At 44.8% G+C, this 21366-nt stretch overlaps 1 protein-coding gene across 2 annotated transcripts; it reads right to left on the bottom strand.

Annotated features, from left to right (window-relative positions):
• Positions 1-1933: 1933 nt before the first annotated feature.
• Positions 1934-10785, bottom strand: ZBTB18 (zinc finger and BTB domain containing 18). Of its 2 annotated transcripts, none has more exons than XM_023247405.2 (2): positions 10648-10785; positions 1934-5752 (listed from the first exon to the last, which is right to left on the bottom strand). In XM_023247405.2, the coding sequence occupies exon 2, from the start codon at positions 5736-5738 to the stop codon at positions 4170-4172; it is 1569 nt and encodes a 522-aa protein (XP_023103173.1). In that variant the 5' UTR covers positions 5739-5752; positions 10648-10785; the 3' UTR covers positions 1934-4169. The 2 variants fall into 2 exon arrangements, with proteins under 2 accessions (XP_023103173.1, XP_011289138.2); XM_011290836.4 differs by lacking the exon at positions 10648-10785 and adding an exon at positions 8162-10105.
• Between the last annotated feature and the right edge of the window lie 10581 nt (positions 10786-21366).

Raw genomic sequence — 21366 nt, forward strand, 5'->3', positions numbered from 1 at the left:
TGGAAAAATGAATATTTTGACCATTTTAATGTGCACCCTTGTGTAATTATAACATGGTGTTCACCTTTTTTCTAGGCTCTCAAGAACCTGTTTATAGGTAATCATGACAAGTCTGTTAAAGAAAAACTCTACTTGATTCACCCATTAATCTGATAGCATAAATAACCAGAAAGGAAATCCAAAACCAATATCCCTAACATTTTATACTTCTGGGATATTCCCTAGGGTGCAGCTTACACACAATGCTGGGCCCACAGTGATCTAGGGCATGACTGACTACCTAAAAAAACAGATGGTTTCAAAAGTAAATGAAATCACATAGTTAAAATACACTTAGACATCAGCCAGATGTCAAAGGGGGAATCAATTTGAATGGTTTCCAACGTGATTACATGACAAATTAATTTCCTTTTTTTTTGAAATGTAGCAAATGAACTGATTCCTTCACTTCTCTTAACAAATGTGGCGATTTATGTAATTGATATTCTGTCCTAGGTTTGCAAGAAATGTTTTAAGTAGTTATTTCTTCCAAATCACACGTCAAAATATTGTTTTCATGAGTATATCCAGCTAAGTTTAAGACAATGCTCATTTTAAATTAGATGCTAGTTGGTGAAACTAAATTATAACTCTCAACATCTCAACAAAACCAGAAAGTTTTGAGGGACTATGACCAGTTACTACAGGAACTGAAAACACAAAATCCACCTTCTCCACCCCAGTTCCCTCCACCCACCCCCCCACCGACCCCCACCTCCAGCCCTTTTTAAAAATAAGCTTGTAACTGCTGAAGAAATAATTCTGTGGAGTTCAAATACACATTCCCCTTTCACGTGAAACAACATTTGGTTGGTTAAAACCAAGTGTGAGTTGCATGTAATAGAAATCCTGCTTCAACCAAAAAAAAAAAAAAAAAAAAAGCAAATGCAGGGATTCCAAATAGTAAACTACTAATTGCGCTGATTAAAAAAATCTTTTTGGATTCTCATCCAAAGCCATCCAGGAGCTCACAAGTATGGTTCCAAGCTCTGGACCTTGTAGCTCACTTTTTCTATGGAAGTTAAGAAAAGTCCCATTCCTATTGGCCTTATAACATAAATGTATTTTATTGGACAGTAGTCATGTAAAACTGTAACTTCATATGTATCTCTAAAGGCTGGAAGGTACTGACAGATACAGATCTGAGGGTTTACAAAAACTCTCTCAGGTCTGTGCCGGCCCTACGCACACTTAGGACCAAGTGTGACAATTCTAAAGTGCTGTCTGGGACCACGCGTGCTCTGTCCATCCACCAGCAGTGTTTCTCACCCTGACACGCCTGAGACCATCACAAAGTCGGGACGATCACAAAAGTGAGGGTCTGGAGTCCTTGTAACTGCATTTTCAAAGTAAAACTCTGAGAATTAAAAGTTGGGAACATCTGAGCTCTCCCAGCAACAAAAAGGACCCGTGGAGCCAATCTCGAACGATCGAATGCCTGCTAATTGGATTGCCTAGAATTCCAAGTTGTTAGCCAAGCACTCTTCCGAGTGAAGACATCCGGTCTCCTCAGCCTTCCACTTACACCAGAACACAGAATAGGTTGGACCGGCCGACTCAGGGTAAGATCACCCGCGAGAGGGACTCAGCGTGTGTGTGAATGAGCAGCTGTTGTAGGCGGTATGATGAAAAGCCTAGACTGCCCCTTGAAGTTTTATAGATTCACCCACTCTTGATCTAGGTTGTAGAAAACGGGTCACATTTTAAAAATGTGCGCGAGGCCCTTAAGTGACCAGAAGCCAAGATGACTGCACATCTCTGTTGGCGTTAATAAGGCATTCTAGTAACTTCGTAAGCCCCGGATAGAACGGATATGAAAAACGAGGGCACCAGGTACATACGCACTTAGGATCTATGGGGTAGACAGATCACAATGAAAAGAACACACGCGAAATTCTCAGTTCATATAATTTATTGCAGTTAGCACACAGTTTAAAAATTCACCAACACACCAATAGTACAAAACTAAACAGCATTATAAGTTATTCCCCCCTCAGGAAAATAAAACATACTATGATTGTCAAAGCTAGATGTCAGTCTAAGTTTTAGAACAAAGGAAGAATGTGAAACTAATAAAAGGGAAAAGCAATCACTCACAATGACCACAAAAAGAAAATCCAAAAGAAAGTCCGTTTTCTCAGACATTGATTGTCTCCTCTAAATTAATAAAAATTATTTTAACATAAACTGTATTTAAAAAAAAAAAAAAAAACAAACTAGAAACTCTTCAAGTAACTAAAGATAATGCTCCAAGGCCATTTTCACAGCTTTTTTTGTTTGTTTGTTTGCTTTAAATGCCATTACAGCCAAATTAACACACATTTGACCAAATATTTCCAAAACAGTCCAGCAACACACAATGGAGTTTTCCATTCAGTATCTTAAGCACAAAAATAGGCTATGTTTACAGTAGTTAAGGCGATCAAATTTTAAACAAAAGCAATTAAAAAAAAAAAAAGGGAAAAACAGCAAACGTTTTCCATGCTACTCCCATAGACCTTATTTGTAAGTGCAAGACAGGAAAACAAACACTGTGCAAAATGCTTTTGCCCTGCGCGCTGGTCATTAAAAACCACACGTCGGGCTGCAGCCTGTGCTGCGTGATACACATAGTCTACTAACCCCCTTCCCCACCTTCCCCACGTCAATCAAGGCAGGCCAGTCCTTTCAGCCCGGGGCTTTTTCAGTCCATAGAATCTTTTCATGAGTTGGGGTGGGGGGTGGGGGTGGGTGTTGGGGGGGGGGGGGATGATGAAGGAGGGGAGGGAGGGAGGGTTAAGGAAGAAGGGGAGAAAAAGAAAGGGGAACCAAAAAAAAAAAAAAAAAAAACCCAAAAACAAAAATAAAAAAAGAGAGAATGACCTATTGTCAATTTGTGCAGTAGTTATTCTAAAAATGCTCCACTGGGTAAACGTGTACCCCTAAACTTTGAGCTGGCATGGGTTCTGTGCAATCAGGAGTCTGTTACAAATGCACACTGCACATGCAAATCTTTAAGCCGTTTGTAAACATTTATATTTTCCTTGTTATGTAGCGAAGTTATCAATTTGCAGCTTAAGTTTTTATTCAGCTTAACAGTTTCAACTTAAAGACAGTGGGAAAGTCAATTTAAATTATATAAAATAAAAATAAAAACAGTGCATTTACGTTCTTCATAACACCAGGTTTTTTTTTTCCCCAAACGGTGCTATTTTGTTTTTCTAAGGAAATTAAATAATTTTAAACTCACTCGTTAAAGTTATACAATGCAAACAAAGACAAAAAATATATTGAAACTCATGCATTTCTGTAGCGTTAATATTTACTTTTCAAGACTCAACTAAGAGCATCAACACAACCTGTCAAGTTCTTTGACACCCCCCCCAGCCCGTGTAATCAATTACAGTATACAAGAACAGTAATTCACATTTTTCAACACACAGTTCAACACTGCTGGAGCTGCAGTATCCTTTTCCATCCCAAGCAAACCTTCACAAAGACAGCGTCCCAGTGAGCCCAGTGTACTTTCCGCATTTCTCTCATTGGGAACCGTCAGGAAACCAGAAGTTGCCACAGAAAGTTTTAAGTCAACTGCTTGTTTAAAAATAGATAATCCAGCATCTCAGAAATCTCCCATTTGGGTCTAAAAGCATTCAGGTTTCCAACAGCCAGAAAAGATTCATGCAATTTGTGACATATAGAGAGGCTAATAAAACTGGAGGGGATCTCTACTCCGAAACAAAACAAAACAAAACAAAAACAAAGTGGAAAAAGAGAAAGAGAGAGAGAGAGAGAGAGAGAGCGAGAGCGAGAGCTCAGAAGACAATGCAGTGTCGACAAAATGAAGCCCTGTGAAAGCATCTTGTGATAGGACGACCTGTTTCAAAGGTTCTTATTGGCTTCCTCCCCCTGCCCCCTCGAAAGAAAAGGCCCTCTCTAGTCTCCGACTTGCTCCAGAGTCTCTTTTACCAGAATGCTAAATTAGCGAGAGTCTCATGCTACTCTAAAGTGCAAAACCGAGTCAACACCCCGACGTCTTAGTTCCAGGAAACAAGGCTGCTTTTAGACCGTACCACAACTAGATAGAGATCTATGTATATATATGTACGTGTCGATATATATATTATTTATATAGAGAGAGAGATAGAAAATTATTTCCAGAGTTCTTGAGAGCTATCTTCTAAGGTCCAGTCTCTGACCGCGGGCAAGCTCAGGGCCTCGCTTTTGACAGACAAGGAGTTCACCAACTCACAGTGGAACTTGCGGATGTGTCTGTACAGGTCCCCCGACTGCGTGAACCTGCGCTCGCACCACTTGCAGGCGTGCGGCTTCTCGCGCGTGTGCACCACGGCGTGGCGGCTCAGGTTGTGCGAGTACTGGAAGCTCTTGCCGCACTGCGTGCACGTGTAGGGCTTCTCGCCCGAGTGGGTCCGCTCGTGGCGCTTGAGCGTGTACATGCACGAGAAAGTCTTGCCGCACAGCGAGCAGGTGGGCACGTTGACGTCGGCGGCCGGCTTGCCGCGCAGCCCGTCCTGCTCGCGGAAGTGCGTGCTCAGGTGGATCTGCAGGATGTGCGGGCTCGGGAAGACCTTGTTGCACAGCGGGCACATGAAGATCTGGCCGGCCGGGCTCAGGATGTTGGACACGTAGGGCAGCAGGCCGCCGTCCACGGCCGCCTCGGCCGGGCCGCGCTCGTGCTCCGGGCTCAGCATCTCGTCGTCGCTGGCCTTGTCCTCGCGCTCCAGCTCCCTCAACACCGAGTCCTCCCGCAGCGGAGCCAGGTGCGCCGGCTCGTACGGCCCGCGGGCGTTAGCGCCCCCGCTCTCTTTCGCGGCGCTATGCTCCATGTCATAGTCATTAGCGCCCACCTCGCCCTCCTCACACGGAGCCTCTTTCTCCACCTTCACCTGCACCAGGTTGCTTCTCAGCACGTCCTGTGAAGAGAAATAAGAGCTGTTCAGATTTTCAACTCCTGACAGGCTGGACTTGACAGACAGGTCCAGCACACAGTCAACATCTGCCGAATCCCTCACGGAGGCGACAGACCTCTGGGACAAAGACTCTGTGGAGCTGCAGGGGCTGGCCACTGTTTTTCCAGCTGCCGCGGCGTGTGGCTCTGCGTCCCCGCCGGCCGGGGGCAGGCCCGCCGAGTCCGAGGGCAGGCGCATCCACATGTTGCCGGGCTCGGCCGCCAAGTCCCTTTTGCCGGGCAGGAGGGTCAGCTTGTCGTCCTCGCCGTCGTCCTCGTCGCTGGGCAGGTCGCCCGCCATGTGGCTGCTGCCGTCCGAGAGGCTCTCGACTTTGTCCGAGCAGCTGGAGGCGTCCTCCTCCTTCTTGGTGCTGTCCGCCTCGGTGGTGGCTTTCTCCTTCAGCTTCTTTTTGCACACTTTGACGATGTCGTACATGTGGAGGTAACTGGCAGCTGCGAGCACGTCTTCAATGGGCAAGTCTTTGAACTGGAGTTTCCCTTCGTACATGAATTCAAGCAGGAGCGCGAAAGCCGGGGCTGTAACAATGTCGCTGTTCAGATGAACAATGTCCCTTTTGTCCAGCTGGTCCTTGTAAAAGAGGTGGAAGTACATGCTGCACGAAGCCAGCACAGCTCGGTGCGCGCGGAACTGGGCATCTCCCACCAGGACGGTGCAGTCACAAAGGAAGCCCTGGTGCCTCTGCTCGCTCAGACACTGCAGCAAATGTCTACTGTGGTCTGGGAACTCCATGCTGTCTTCATAACCTGGGGACAGAGACAGTCCTCGTGAGAGCCTGCTCAGGAACAACTTTCCGCCGCCCGGGTCCCCGTTACCAACAAAAAAAAAAAAAAAAAAAAAAAAAAAAGAGAGATAATGACAGTGATTCGGCTTGGGCCGCCGATGTACCCGTCCCTGCATTTTAATCAGGCTCATGACCCGAGGACGACCAGACCGCACGCACGAAACCCAAACGCGAGAAGGAAAAACGTACCCTTTCCCAACTTCCTTACCCCAGCCCAACAGTCCCTGACGCATCCCCACCTTCCTGGAACTTTCCGGCAAGTTTTAAAAGCCTTCTGTTTCACTACTGGCCCTTATTGAGAGTGAGAATTTACATCTCTTTCAGGAGAAGTGAACCTACTCATCAAATTATGTCCTACGAAACCTGCAACAGCTCGTAGAGCGAACAAAGAAAAGTCCCAAACACATTCTGGAAGATTCAGAAAACTTGTTCAACCATCCTTTTTTATTCCATTACTTTTGATACATGACTGCGCTTAGAAAGCACAATTTTAACACACACGCACTGGCTGAATCAAGGGGAAAAAAGTGAAATCGCATAATTAGCCCAGAAATTAGCAAACAACTCACTTTTAAAGTCAGAGTGTTACAACAACAAAAGCCCTGTGTATAAAAACAGATGTTAATGCCTTAGGATTTGCAGGTAGAGCCCACGTGTACAAGAGATCAGAAAGAACTACACCAACAGATGGAAAAGATCATCTTTACTATGAACAAATCCAAATATTTTTTAAGTGAATGGAGGGGGGAAAAAAAGTAGTATTTCTTTGTAAAAATCTGTACATCTAGGATATGAGGAACCAGAAGGGCTTCCCTTCACTCTGAAAATTCTCACCTAAACTTTGATCCGTTGCAAAGCAAATGAATTCCATATTAAAATGATTTCAAAGTTTTAAATAAAGGCGTATTGTATTCAAATGAAACTCCAAAGCTTTACAGGTTCAACATTCCCCCCACCCCCCCCCCCAAAAAAAAAGCCTTGCTAGAAAAAGAGAAACTATTTTTTTCTGACTCTGCCTTACCTCATTCAACAGAAAATACTTTGTTTCAATAAAACTTGATATATTTTGTTCTCCCACTAGCTTCTATTCTCTCAAATATGCATCCTTGCCCTTGTTTTCTGGTGAAGGAGGGTGAAATGGAGGGGGAGCAAAGGCGAGGAGGTACAAAGGGTCAAAATTCAACTGTAAAATTCAACTCCTTAAAAAAAAAAAAAAGAAAAAAAAATCAAGAAAACCCGACTTCCCTTTTCCTATGACCAGAAGCAAGGTTCCACACCAACCAGCTCAGAAAGTACATTTGGGGAACGGATACATGGTAATTTAATATTCAGAAATTACCTCCCTGTTTTTTCTACACTTTGCCCAAGATGGGCTAAAAGTTTCATCCTAGCCCCCAAATGCGTTCCGCACGACGCCCCAGCTAGAATACACCAAGATTTACAATACAATCACTTTGAGTGCTCCACAGCTAACATCAATCCTAATCCTTGAGAGGGCTAAAAATAAAGATTGGAGGGCAGCTCACAAGGTAGCCGTGATCAAATTAGGAGGCTGACAGGACGGAGAGGGACGAAGAAGGAAGCTTATAAACATCTGATCCAGCTGACTGTGGCCATATGGCAGCTGCTGCCGAGATAAAGAGATTAAGAATGGAGGAGTGCGATTACAGCTGTCTGGCCAATTCAGGCAGCTCAAATCTACAAGTTCTAAATTAGTCGCTAACACAAAAACTCCTGCAAATAATTATTGTTATGCTGAAATAAAAGGTCTCTTAAATATATATTTGAAAGAGAAATGAGGAAACCAGTCAAACTATTCTCCTGGGGACAAAAGTTTTTTTTTTTCCCCCTTTTTAAAAAACCTTCGGTTTCAAAAGCACTTACAGCTGTATGTTTCAGTAGTGCTGCTGAATGTTTTTGAAGAATAAAGTTTCAGAGTGGAATTAATTACACAACAATCTAGCTTCTTAACTAGAATAATCTTCTCATATAAGTTTGATCGCTGGATTCCAGACAGTTTACTATTTCTCTCCCCCACTACCCCCAAAGCAAAAGGAGCCTAAATCGCAGTGAACAGAAAAAAGCATTCTAATCCAAAGTGATCTCAAAAAGCAACATTTCAAAGCCTTTCTTAGCATTTCAAAACTTGAAATATTTCTGTGTATAAAAGTTATTTACTTGCTCGAGCAAAAGGGATAAAAATTAAAACTAAACGAGCCCAAGACTTTCAACTCCAACAAGATGTTCATTTAATACTCGATTTCATATATTATTCCTAAACTGGGTTAGAAAAGTAATGTGATTTTTTTTAATTAAATAAACAAAACACCAAAACAGAAATATGCTCAATCTAATCTCTTGCTACTCCTACCTTTAGGACACATAAACCTGATTAAGTCCTTTCCTCTGAGTCTCGCTGGCTCCAGGTCTGTTACATCGGTGGAAAAAAAGCAGACTAAGAGAGACAGATGCAAAGTGGAGATGATGTTAGAGAGGAACGAGATACCTTCTCCACCACAGATCCGCACACACTAACTCCCTGTCTGTGTGTTAGAATAAAAGGCTGAGGGATGGCAGGCTGTCAGCTGCTCTGACATCATGTTCAGATGGAAATGCTACCTCCAGCTGTGCTCCTTTTAATGCCATATGCTACTCCTCTACACTCCTGCCACCAGCTTTTTCTTAGGAGAACTTTTCTCTTCTGTTAGTATAAACAAAATACTTCAAAGTCTCCCTTTTTTTCCCCCAAACTTTCTAACAGAAGAAATTGAAAAACTCAGCATATGGAGTTCTACTGTATTTATGGAATAGCAACACTTCTGTCTTAAGTTGGTGGACTGGCTTACATACTGACAGCACACTCAAGCCACGGTGCTATTCAGGAAATCCAGATTCACTTTTATTCAACTCCAACGTTTAGTTTCAAAGGCAGCTTAGGGATATTTTTAAACCAACCCAATTGACATCTCCAGTCCCATTTCGACATTATTACGGCACTTTCATATTTTCCCCCTGCCGAGATCATGGCATACGTGTCTCAGGAGGGTGGAAGACTATTCAGAACTACTGCTCCAGCCTGGTTCACCTTCTTATTCCCCTCTTATTTAACTATTTATCTCCAGCTGCCCTCTCAACGCAATTTCTCACACTGCCAGTTCATGCAAATTTCAAGTCTCGGTATCAACGTGGTGAAACTGCACTTTCTGAAATCCTGGAAAGTACTTCGGTTCAATGAGACAAATTAATAAACGGTCACAACCTGCTACCACCACTTAACGTGAACGCTGCACCTGCGTATCTGATCCGCCTTCCGGCTCAGAAAAAGCAGAACTTTGTCTTCCCCTTGATCTGTGTCCCATAACAATCTCTTTTTGGGTCACTCTGTAATGTTTCGTGATCACAAGAAAACCTTTCAGAAAGGAGGTGGGGGGGGGGGAGAGCAGGCTGAGTAAGTTTGGGAACTTTTTAGCTAGACTTTGTGGGTCTTTACTAATGGCTGATGAAATCGTAAGGTAACCCGGGCTGGGCCGACCAGTGCCCTGCAAGGTGCTGCGACATCTGTGAATGTCAAATACATCTCCACAGACTCCCGGGAGGGTGAGGAGTAGAACAGGCCTGAGGCGCAAGTGTCGCAGCCCTGCCTGGTGATCAGCACTCCGTTCTCATTAGGAAACCGCGGCAGAGTTAAAGAGTAACAAAACCCAACGTCTCGGTCCTGTCCTTCTCGCTCTGCCAAAGTCACAAACCTAACTTTCTCTAACTTCGCGGGGAATGACAGAATGACGAACGCCTATGCCAGGAGGCACCCTTCGCAGCTAAATTCCTTCTCAGCCACACAGCCTCTACTCCACAAATGCCCTCGCCCCATTCCAATATATCAGACATTAATCACCCCATTTACCCAGTGGGGTGGGGGGTGAGTGACAGTTTAATGAGTCCCAAGCACCGCAATGGGCCAGCGACTCCCACCCCACAAATCAACCCCTTCACGTCTTGCTACCGCGGGGTCCAGAGAGGTTTTGTGGGGTTGGGTTTTTGTTTTTCCAAGAGGTGGGGGCGAGGGTGCGGGGGGGGGGGGGGTAAGAAATGCAAATGTCCACGTAGTTGGCCGTGCATAAAACACACGGGGAAAGAGGAAGGTTAAACCACAGGGAAGGAGGAGGAGGGCGGAGAGCCGGTGCAGCAGGAAAACACCTTAAACAACAGACGAGAAAACAGACCCGGGTCACGGCAACAACAAAAGAAAAGTCGTAAGAAGCAGCCCGCGGGAGGAGGGTGGCTGCCACCGCTTCCCCGACGCCGCGGCGCGCGAGCCCCCGGGGCCTCCCGGCAACTGCACCAGCCCGGGAGGGGCCCCTCCCCCGCCGGCCCCCTCCCCCCCCCGCCCCCCCGCGGGCGCCACTGCAGCTGCACCGGTCCCCGGAGCCGCGGCCGTCCCGGGCGCCGCTGCAGCTGCGGCGGCTCCCAAGCCCCCCTCCCCCAGCCCGCCGCCCTCCGCACCCGGGAGGCGCCGCCGCAGCTGCACCGGCCGGGAGCCCGCCCCGCGCCGCAGCTGCACCGGCCGGGGGTGGGAGGGGGGGGGGGCGCGGAGCGGGCGAGCCCGCACCCCGCCCGACCCCGCAGCTGCGGCGGCCCCGTCCCCGCGCCCGGCCTCCCGCAGCTGCGCCGCCCCCCGCCGCCCCAGCCGCTCCAAGCACACAAACTAACTCCACTCGCGGGGGCGCCCCCGGCCCGGCCCGCCCTCCGCCCGCCCCGGCCCCGCCGGCCGGGGCCGCACAGCTGGCGCCCCTCGCCCGCCAGGGGGCCGCGCGCGGAGGGGGCGCCGGGTCAGGGGCCGGGGCGGGCGCCGGGACTCACACGGAGCGGCCCTAAGTCACCGCGTCCCCGCCGCCGCCGCCGCGTCCTCCGCCTCCTCCTCCTCCTCCTCCCGGCCGCCGCCGCCGCCGCCGCCGCCGCCGCCGCCGGACTTGGTGGGCTTCCTCCTCCTCTTGCCCCCCTCCCTCCCGGCCCCCCCGCCCCCCAATCCCGGCTCCGTCGCCCGCTCCCCCCTGCCCCCTCCCTCCCTCCCGCCCACCCCCGCTGGCAGCCGGAGGAGCGCGGCGGAGCGAAGAGGGCCCCACTCTCAACGGCTCCCCATGGCAGCAGCCCAGCGGCGGCCGCAGCCTGCCAGACACAGCGAGGGAGCGAGCGAGGGAGCGAGCGCGGAGCCGCCGGCCGGGGAGGGGGGGGGGGAGGAGGGGGCGGGGGACGGGGGGGGCGGGCGGGGGAGGGGGAGGGGAGGGGGCGGGAGGACGCACCACGCACGCACGCGGCGGCGCCGGCCAGATGTTCCCCCCCCGCCCAGCCTCGGTCCGCCCCGCTCCTCCCCCTGCCTCCCTCCCTCCCGGCGTGGGGCCTCTGCGATTGACCGTAAGCGGCTGGACCGGAGCTCCTTGCCCGCCCCCAGCGCGCAATCTCCTCCAATAGGAGGGCGGCTTTGCAGGAGGGCGGAGGGAGTGGCGGGCAACCGTCGGATTGACAGGGAGACTCGGCCAATAGGAGAAGCGAGCCGGAGCTGCCGCTCGCGCGCGCCAATCGCGGGCAGAAACTGTCGGGGTGGGCTGGGCCCGGGCGGCCGGGGGCCGGCAGCGAGGCGGCGCGGGGCGGAGTCCTCGGGCGCAGCGGCGGTGGCGGCAGCGGCGCCCCTCTGGGTGACTTGGCCGTGAGAAAGTGAAAGGAGCCCGCAGGCGGCGGCGACAGCTGCGCTGGGAGGGGCTTGTCTCCGGCCTCGGAGGCCTCGCGCGCCCTGGGGGTGTGGAGCGAGCTTTTCCGTGTGCACCGTGACCACCATAAATACACTTTTAAACCTAGTGCGGCTCGTCCGCGCGGACTTGAGCTCCGGTTTCCTCCAGAGGCAGGGCCCCCGGGGACGCCGAGGGCCGGAGTCTGGCCTGCGGCGGCGCCCAGTGCCCCCTGTGCCGCGGGCGACGCCGCCGGCTCCTCGCCCCCACCCTCACCCCCACCCCCTCTCCCCAAGCGCGGGGAGCAGGGCCGAGGCCGCTGCCGCGCCCGGTCCCCAGGTGCGCACCCGGGCGCTGGGGACGCGGCCAGGCGGGGAGGTAGGTCCGGCTGCCGGCGGCGCTTTCACGCCCCAGGTGCACTCGCACTGCCGCAAGTGCGCACTCCCACGTGGCCACATTGTAGACAACTACAGTAAAATTGGTACTTGTGGAAGCCCAGCCTGATTCCTTAATTGGCACGTACTGAGCCACAACGTTAACCTACCGAGGGAAGATGCAGGACTTGCCCTCCCTTCAAATGAACTTTTTATTCGGTCCCTCTTCTTTGCAAGTAAATTGGGTTAATCACGGCCATGAAGCAATGTAGAAACTTCTACCCGCAAGAAATTAGAACTCTTGTTGAGGCAGGGGTTACAAGTAAAGAGCTGAACAGCAAGTTAAAAAATGGTTCGAGAATGTGAACTAGAAAATTGCACAGTGAGGAAGTCAGTACACTGGTAATTGTCGAATGAAATGTGTTTATTCTTCGGTAACTGAAGCGGGACTGGCAAGCCTGTTAACCAACTTGCCAGGAGACCTTTCAGCTGGGCAAAATGTGCTTTCATGTTGTTCCAGGTCAAATGGGTAAACGAAGTTGAAAGTGTTGTGTGGGCAAATCAGACATGTTGAATTACTGATGAAGTAAAAACAGGAGCACGTAACATGCCTAGAACTGAAATACTGTTAGGATATCCTGTTAGAAACAGTAGTGATGGTCTCTGCTCTTTCCTCAACTTTTTCGTATTGCCCTCAAGATTGATCGCCGAGGCCAAGGCCACCCTGTAATAACTGGGGTTTTTTTAGTCCGTGAAATAAATCTTACGTGTGCTTCTGGTGAATTCTAGATCTTTTCATCTGTTGGTACAAGGCCCAATTTCAGTTTGACCTGTTTCAAGTTAGGAAAATTTGTAAGTGTTCTTGATGGATGAAATATACCATATTTCATATATATATTTTATATTTCATATATATTTATATAGTATATGTACAGTATATATATACTTTCCGTTATATATATTATATATATGTGTGTGTGTGTGTGTGTGTGTGTGTGTATGAAAAGGAGCGCATGCTTTGCCAACAAATTCAGGGAAGAAAAAGGATAAAACGTTTGCATTCTCAAAGCTGTTTCTCATCTATTAAAAGTTAAAAATAAGGAAAGTAACAGATCTCTGGATGAGTAGACGTAATAGTGAAATATGAAAAAATAGTGAAAAAATAATGAATTCATGAGAAAATTAGAACAGATTATCCACAAAAAGCTTAGAAACTCAGTTCTGTGGCATATAGAGCAAAATCACAGCTGTAACAAAAGGTTTCACAGAATGCATCTAGGAGTAAAGGCACCAGAGATGTGCGCACATTGATGCGTCAAGAGTCATGAGCGTTGTTTTCTAGATCTAGCAGCCATTACTAGAATTCGTTTTGAGGGCTGAGTAGTGTAGCCAGAAAATATAGATTAAATGGATATTTAAGGAAGCAAGTATGTCCTCTCAATTATGTAAAAGATTTTATAAATTTATGACAATGCATGGACTATCCATACATTGTCAGAATCAATGAAAAACATTTCTGGAGTATTTGCTGTGTTCAAGAAAGACACTCTGATGAGATGGAAGACAAACAAACGTGAGAACAGGTTCTGTCCTTCCTGGGGTTTAAATTTAGCTGGGAAAGAGGTGGTATAATATGTAAATACCTGAAACAACAGAGAGGCTAAATAACAATTTAAAAGGATGTGAGCATCAGAGCTAAATTTAATATTCGGTTGTTACAACCATCTTATCCCTGCTCCTTGGTGAGGTTGTATTTTCTCTGCCTCTTTTTTTACATTAAAAAAAAATGTTTTTTCCTGACCGTATTTTAAAGTGTCATAAACTTACTATAAAAATACTTTTAATCATCTTTGGAAAATCATCAGCATACAAATTCTAAGTAAAGCAAGACTGATGTCAGAGGTATCCTGATACAGAATAATTACAGTTTCTACTGGGTGCCCATTAGGAACCATGGAAAACTATTAAGTCAGACTCAAATAGCCCCCTTAAGTAAGCTCCTCAAAGTGGGGTCTATTTACCTCTACCCAACAGGCTTAGCAAATTACCAAGATAAAAAGCTACTTGACAGAGTTTGAAAGCCAATAATTTTGTTCCTCTCTGTCACAGTGAGAAAAAAAAAGTGCAAAAACTAGTCTCTAAACCATTATAAAAATGTACCATTGCTTTCCTCTGAAAAAAATCCCAATCCTCTATAGTTACAATTAATCCATACTTTTATGGGAGTCCTGAAATTAAAACTGATACAAGTCCATCTAACTATTCATGGTTAATTTCTTGCAGAGAACAAGTTTTATGTTTTAATAACGCATGGATTTCAAATAATAACAATTTAACACTATAAAATGTTGACAGACCAAATAAAATTTAATTTGATGGGCAACTCCATAAATGGAGGTCTGACTTTTAAATGCGAACCACAGGTCAAATCTCTGAAAAACTCAGCATCTTTGTTACTCTTTGTGCAATAGGTCATGTTGAAAAAGTTGTCTATGCAATTAATTTTTGAATATTGACTTTTTATAAACTTCCTGTATAATTGGTTTTTTTTTCCTCAAAACATTAGGGAGGCAAGCATCAATAATGAAAGACCAGATAGTCCCAAAGTGTAGTATTTTGCATATGATAACTATAAAATGTAACAAAATGTGGGTAGAGGTTAACCTGACTTTGAATCTGGAGAGGGAAAGAATACTAAAGAGTATACTATAAAATGTGTTAAAGCTTCTATTAAGCCTAGACTCTTTCAATGTTATAGCACACATGACATTCTATTAACTTGTTTAGATTCTCTCTTTCTCATTCTTTTCTGGCTTTTAGAAATGAACAGGCTGAAATGGCCTAAAGGTAGAAAGAGACACAGAAACACAGCTGAGACAATAGTAAAAAAAAAAAAAAAAAAAGAAATGAACTATTTGGAACACACACTACAATAATGACATGAACAGGGAGCATATTTCCCAAAGCCTCGTTTTTAAAAATATATGTTTATAATCCCGCAAAACTGTTATATACCAAATCATTCCCTGGGTTATAAATTCTGTAATACTTGAATCTATTTATTGAATTCCTCAACTCTGATAAGCCATAAATAAGAGATAATTCATCCTGATTCTCAGCCCTGAAGATAGAGATAATGTTATACACTCTGGATGAGAGATTCTTAGTAGATTTACACAGGGCGCTGGGGATACACCCCCAATGCTAAAAGCAGAAAGAGCCTACACCAGTAATTCAAACCTGTTTGAAGGTTAAGGGCAAAAGAAGAGCAAAAGATACAGTCTTCCCAGCACTGTTTCTCCTGTGTAGCCAGTTTTCAGTTGCTTGCTGTAAATCAGTGCTTTTAATGACCATCATAAATCCAGAGACAGCATCATGGGTGAAGGAGGCTGATGGCTTAGGCTTGGTTGACATCAGGATTGGCCACCCACACCTCTATTCTCTCTGTCTCTCTCTTCCCCCACCCCTACTCTTTCCTAAACAAAATAAAGTGTTATGGACAAGTCTACCAGACTCCAAAATCCAGATGTTGGATGCGTTCTGTTGTTGTGGAGGCTGCATTAATTTGGGTAATTGAAAGACACATTCATTCAACCTGTGGGTTTTTTTTAGATTTAATTTTTAAAAATAATCTGATGGAGCACGTAACTTTTCCAGATGAATAGCTTCTATAACGGAAAGATTTGATAGGAACCTATGACATTTATGCCCCACTTTTTACTAGCATAAATCTTTGAGTTTTGATTGTTCTAAAATTCTGTAAAATATATAGTAAATAGGGGTAGTTTGTTTTGTTCAAAATGAAAGAATAAAGCTCCTAAATATGTAAATGCTAATATTCTTAATTACATTCAGTTGCTTAAATTGGGACTCGTAGAAATTCAGTGCAAATGAACTTAGCTAGAAAAGCCAAAATAAAGAGAGAGATCACCAAGAGGTATTAATGCTGTACCTCCACTATGTGTCAAGTATGGTGTTTCGGACCAAAAGGAGCACCTGCGTGTCCACATTCTGATGCAGAAAGACCAGTTTTTCTTTCCTTTCATGCTTGTTCCGCCCCCAAAACGCAGCCCTTTCTTGGACTTGAAAATGGACAGGAGGGAAAGTGATGCATCTCCAAATTTTTGAGAACTTACGACACATTAGAGAAATACGGAACTGCCTTCTCATGGTCCTTGTAACATCTCTACCACATCCTAGGTGCCAACAGTACACAGAATAGTATCATCCCTCCCTTCAGGACCTTGTTATGTGTAAATGTCATGGTGGACACGCTGGACAAAGACACCATTTGTTTTTTGTTCAGTGGCTAATGGATGCATACCAACCCTAACTATTATAATCATATAAAATTGTATTAATAAAAACCTTTGCTTATACAGAAATTCTGTAAATGTAATGCAAAGTCTTTATACATACCAACTTCAAACTATTCCTGGTAACAAGAGCAGACAGAAGGTAAAATCTCACTCCAGAAATTTACTTCGCCCTTAGCGATAACATGCGACTCAGGAAGTTACTTCCCTCACAAAGAACCAGCATTTATGCTTAAGACTAAAATGATTATTTTTAAAGTACTCATTTTACAATGCAAATGTGTATCTAAATTAAACTCAGTAAAAATAAGCATTTTAAATTGAAGCCGCAGTAATGACTTTATGGGAGACAATAGGAAAAGTGGGTCTTGAATATGAACTCAGAGAAAACAGATTTCAAATTTCTTCTATGTGTCTCGAAGCTTTCTTTGTTTCCTGGCTCTGTACCTTAACGTATTGGCACATGTTTAATTGAGAACCTGTTGCTCTGAAGCTGTTGTACAAAACTGAGGCTGTTCAGCAAGGTCATAGCAAAAAAAAATAATAATAATTGGAGGGGTCGTGGTAGTGTGAGTCAAAAAAAAAAAAAGAAAAGAGAAAGAAGAAACTGACAACTAGTGCACATTGGCAAGCTATGCCTTAGCACTTGGAATATGGGACAGGTGCAGGAAGGGAGGCTTACTAAGACAGAACAGCAACAAGGGTGTTCATAACAGAGACACATGCACAACAGAGAATTTTAGAAAAAAATGATAGAGAACAGCAACATAGGTGATAACAGCTCATAGGGGAGAGGCAGGGCTGTAAAGAACATTGGAGAAGATGGAGGCAGTCTAGAAGGATAATCGCAGAGGGATGGAGAGAAGAAAAGATCCCACTGGGAAGTGGTCTGTGCTTAGAGGTCTTGGTTGGTGGACGTGGTCCTGGGTGGATGTGGCGGCGGCAGCAAAGGAGAGAAGGAGAGAAAACAGAGATGTCGGGGTGCCTGGGAGGCTCGGGCATTAAGGGGCTGACTCTTGGTTTCAGCTCAGGTCATGATCTCAGGGTTTCGGAAGTTGGAGCCCCGAGTGGGGGCTCTGTGCTGACAGCGTGGAGCCTGCCTCTCTGCCCCTCCTGGACTCCCTCTGTCTCTCTCAAATAAATAAACAAACTTAAAAAAAAAAAAAAAACAGAGATGTTAATATTCTTTCCTGCCTCTGCTGATCCCTCGCCACTATTTTTTTGTCAAATCATATCTTGCTCTTTGTCCTTAAATAATGCTTTGGGAATTAGCTAGCCCCAAAGTAAAGAGAATTAGAATATACTTGGTATTTAACTTTTCCTACACATTAAGTTGTCACTCTCAGGGCAACTGCATATGGATGCGTGCAGGCAACTACTCATGCAAGCACATGCCTACCTCATTAGTTTGGTTGGTTTTCTGATAAGACCTGCTTGATAAGAACTTTCTTAACATAGGCTCAGAGCTTCATAGCACACTTACTACATAATTTGGGGTTGACCTTCCTTATGGAGAGATGGTGGGGGTGTATTGGCATTTCGTTGAGGAATATGAACTATTTATCCACCTACCTAATCACATTTTAGAAAATCATTCATTCAATGGTCACTAAACATCTACCACGCATAGGGCCTGGCGCTAGGCTCATCGGCCTCCATATATAGCATCTGGCCTGTCTCATGACCAGATGCATTAATTAGCATTGTAAAGCAAGAAGATTAAACTACTGGAATCAAGTGAACCAGGAAAATTCCCATGATCTAAGATACTGACTCTAGTTTTTGTTTGCTAACCTCCCTTGATAGGATATGCACTCCCTCTTTTGGGGACTTTTTCTATGACCTTAACAGCTGTACCCTTAGCACTTAGAATGGTGCTGGGCACAGAATACACACTCCAGAAAGATCTATGAGCAGGGAGGGAGGGAGGGAAGAGAGAAAGGAAGGGAGGAAGGGGAGAGATGGAAAGAAACAATTTATACCTTTCTATTTTTCCAGCTGGAGGGAATAGCACGGCTTTACATGTTCAGCTGCTCAGGAACTCAGGAAAAAGTGAGGAGTACACCTTATTCTATAGACTACCAGAAAACCGTCCATTTACTCTCTTGGGAGTACTCTGACCCAGCGTAGAAATAACCCAGATGGATGTGGTAGAGACTTTACTTCTAGTAAAAGCCTCAGTAATTCTGTAGCATATGTAAAGAGTATTTCATCTCTGAGGCATTTTAGAAATGAGTTATTGCTGGGGCGCCTGGGTGGCGCAGTCGGTTAAGCGTCCGACTTCAGCCAGGTCACGATCTCGCGGTCCGGGAGTTCGAGCCCCGCGTCAGGCTCTGGGCTGATGGCTCAGAGCCTGCAGCCTGTTTCCGATTCTGTGTTTCCCTCTCTCTCTGCCCCACCCCCGTTCATGCTCTGTCTCTCTCTGTCCCAGAAATAAATAAACGTTGAAAAAAAAAAAAAAGAAATGAGTTATTGCTCAAAACCTCTTCTAGGCAGACGATTTGTTGTTATTTTTGTTACCGGGAGAAGACTGTTTATATGGAATGGCTAAGTAGCTTATTTAAGGCCCAATATTAAGATTGGTGAGTTGCAGAACTAGTTAGTCATTGATTCATTAAGTCATCATTCTTCAGGTGTTTAGGCCACTCTAAAACCAAAGAGGAAAAGAAAAGCTCCATTGTTTTTAAACAAATTAAAATCTGCTATGCTTTGAAAAAATACAAGCTCTCAGGTCTTGATACTTAAGGACAGAGTCCAGGATCTCAAATGAACCACACAGATAAGCTAAAAATATAGCGAAAAGAATTATCCCTCACTTTTCAAGCGTAGCTTCTACTGCAGACAAAGTCATTGGTGGATATAAATGAAGGAGCATCCCAGAGAGAGATGTTTTCCCTTCCTGGAGATCCTACTAAGACAGTAGGGTCCTAATAGCAGTAAATCTGGTGCCGAGGAATGTATAAAACTGTATATATGGGCGCATCCTGTGACCGTGAAAGATAAAAGATTATATTTTCATTTGCATGGTTTGCTGGGTTTTATTTGGCAGATACAATAACACAGGCTACGCAGAGCCCATAAAACAAAGTGAGAACAGCAGCTCATTTGGTGGCAGAATGTAGTGGTTACGGCTAAAGGGCTTCCATAATTTATCTCAAACCCTTATGCCTACATTTATTGTTGTTTAAATGAAAAATCAAACTCTCACGGCCATAAGGAGGGATCTGGTCAGAAATTTGATTGAGATCCTTTCTTCTCATACAGCCTCTGAGATCATCAATCTGTGACGCTGAAAACAACTACAGAAATAACCAAGAATAAGCAGTCTGACCTAGGCACACCTGTACTTCATGTCTCCAATCTTGCTTCTCTCAACAGCCCTAAAATTCCCGCAGATTGAGACTGGGTGAGGACTCTGGGTCTTGCGCGTTGTTCTGACTCGGAACTCCTAGTGAGAACAATCCTCAGCCCTGGTTAAGAGATGATGTTTAGCATTCAGATGATGTTCAATGCAAATAATACTTGGGGGTGGTGGTGGGTGGTGGGAAGAGGCAATGGTAAAGCAGGGTCGAGGCGTGCGATGTTGACCGAAACCATTTCGTTCAAGTATGGTGTCTTTTAATATTATCAAAAGCATTTATTTTATACATTTATCTAAAAGGCAATATCTAAATTCATGATTTTTCATCACTTTATTCTTGTTATGTTGCGAGAGTAAAAATGTTGGCTCTCAACTGTGAATGCTCCAGCTTGGGTTTTGCTGTGTTAGGTGTAGATTTTTATTTTTTATCTTTTTTTAAGAATCAGACTGGAAATACAGTTTGTTAAAGAGAAGCCTGTACCATATTATCAAATGTACATCTGGATAAGATTTAAAAATATCAGTGATTATCACACCAATTTAGTGGAAATAGAACCATATGATAGATATATAAAATAACATCATCGTTTTATTTTCTGCAGATCTTCTAGAGGTAACATGTATAATATTGATATGTAAACATATATTTTATAATGTTAATGAAAATTGCATACCATTCAATGAAATGGTAATGTTTACTATTTCCGGGCTATTGTAATATTTGTAATTAAAGTAGTCTTAAAAATAAAAGAATGGGGTGCCTGGGTGGCTCAGTCGGTTGAGCGTCTGACTCTTGATTTTGGCTCAGATCATGATCCCGGGGTCGGGCTCCGCACTGAGCACGAGCCTGCTTGAGATTCTCCCTCCTTCCCTCTCTCTCTCTCTCTCTCTCTCTCTCTCTCTCTCTCTTTGCCCTTCTGCCCTGCTTGCACTCTTGCTCTCTAAAATAAAAAATAAAAATAATAAAAAATAAAAATAAATTAATTCAATTATTTTTAAAAGACCAATATACCCTCAACATACAAGTTAAATAGGTATAAGAATAAATAAAAATATATGGCCCAAATTTTACCAACCATGAGCAAGTAGTTAATTTTGAAACTGAGTTATCCCTCTTGGTTTTAGCAACTATTATTTTCAGGTGAATCAATATGCATACTAAAGTGATTAGCTCTAACTTTCCAAATCTGAAAGTTTTATGCCATATAGGTTGTTACTATATACATACATGAACCAATTTGGAGAGGAAAGGCACATTTTTTAAGGTATTTTAAGCCACTACTAACTGCAAGTAAATAATTCATTTTCCAAATCATGAGATAACCGACAGACTTCATCTTGCTTTGGTAGTAAACCCAGTGTGTGCGGTGTGTGTGTCTGTGTGTGCATGCACATATGCGAATACATGTGCACGTGTGTGTGTGTGTGTGTGTACATATCGCTTTAATTGCATAGTACTCAAGTTTAATAGGAAACAACTACAAGAAAAAAAATTGAGGAACGTTAAAAAACAAATAGGATATTATACATTTTCTTTTCAAACAAAAATGTTCCCGTCCTGATTCATTACAGCCTTGTGTGTTTGCCCTTCTGAGAAGATGTTTCCCAGCTAGTCCACATACATCTTTCAGTCAGTTGACTTCCATGGCCTTCCTGTGACTGCAGGGAAAACCTGGCAAGTGGAAAGAAAAAAAAAATGGCAAACTAATACTGATTAAGAGAATGTCAGAACGAGAGAGAGGAGAAGATCAGAGAAAAGGGGAAGAAAAAAAGAAAGCCGAATGAAGAAAGCCAAATAAAATTAG

Source organism: Felis catus, chromosome F1, assembly GCF_018350175.1.
Source record: "Felis catus isolate Fca126 chromosome F1, F.catus_Fca126_mat1.0, whole genome shotgun sequence".
NCBI lineage: Eukaryota > Metazoa > Chordata > Mammalia > Carnivora > Felidae > Felis > Felis catus.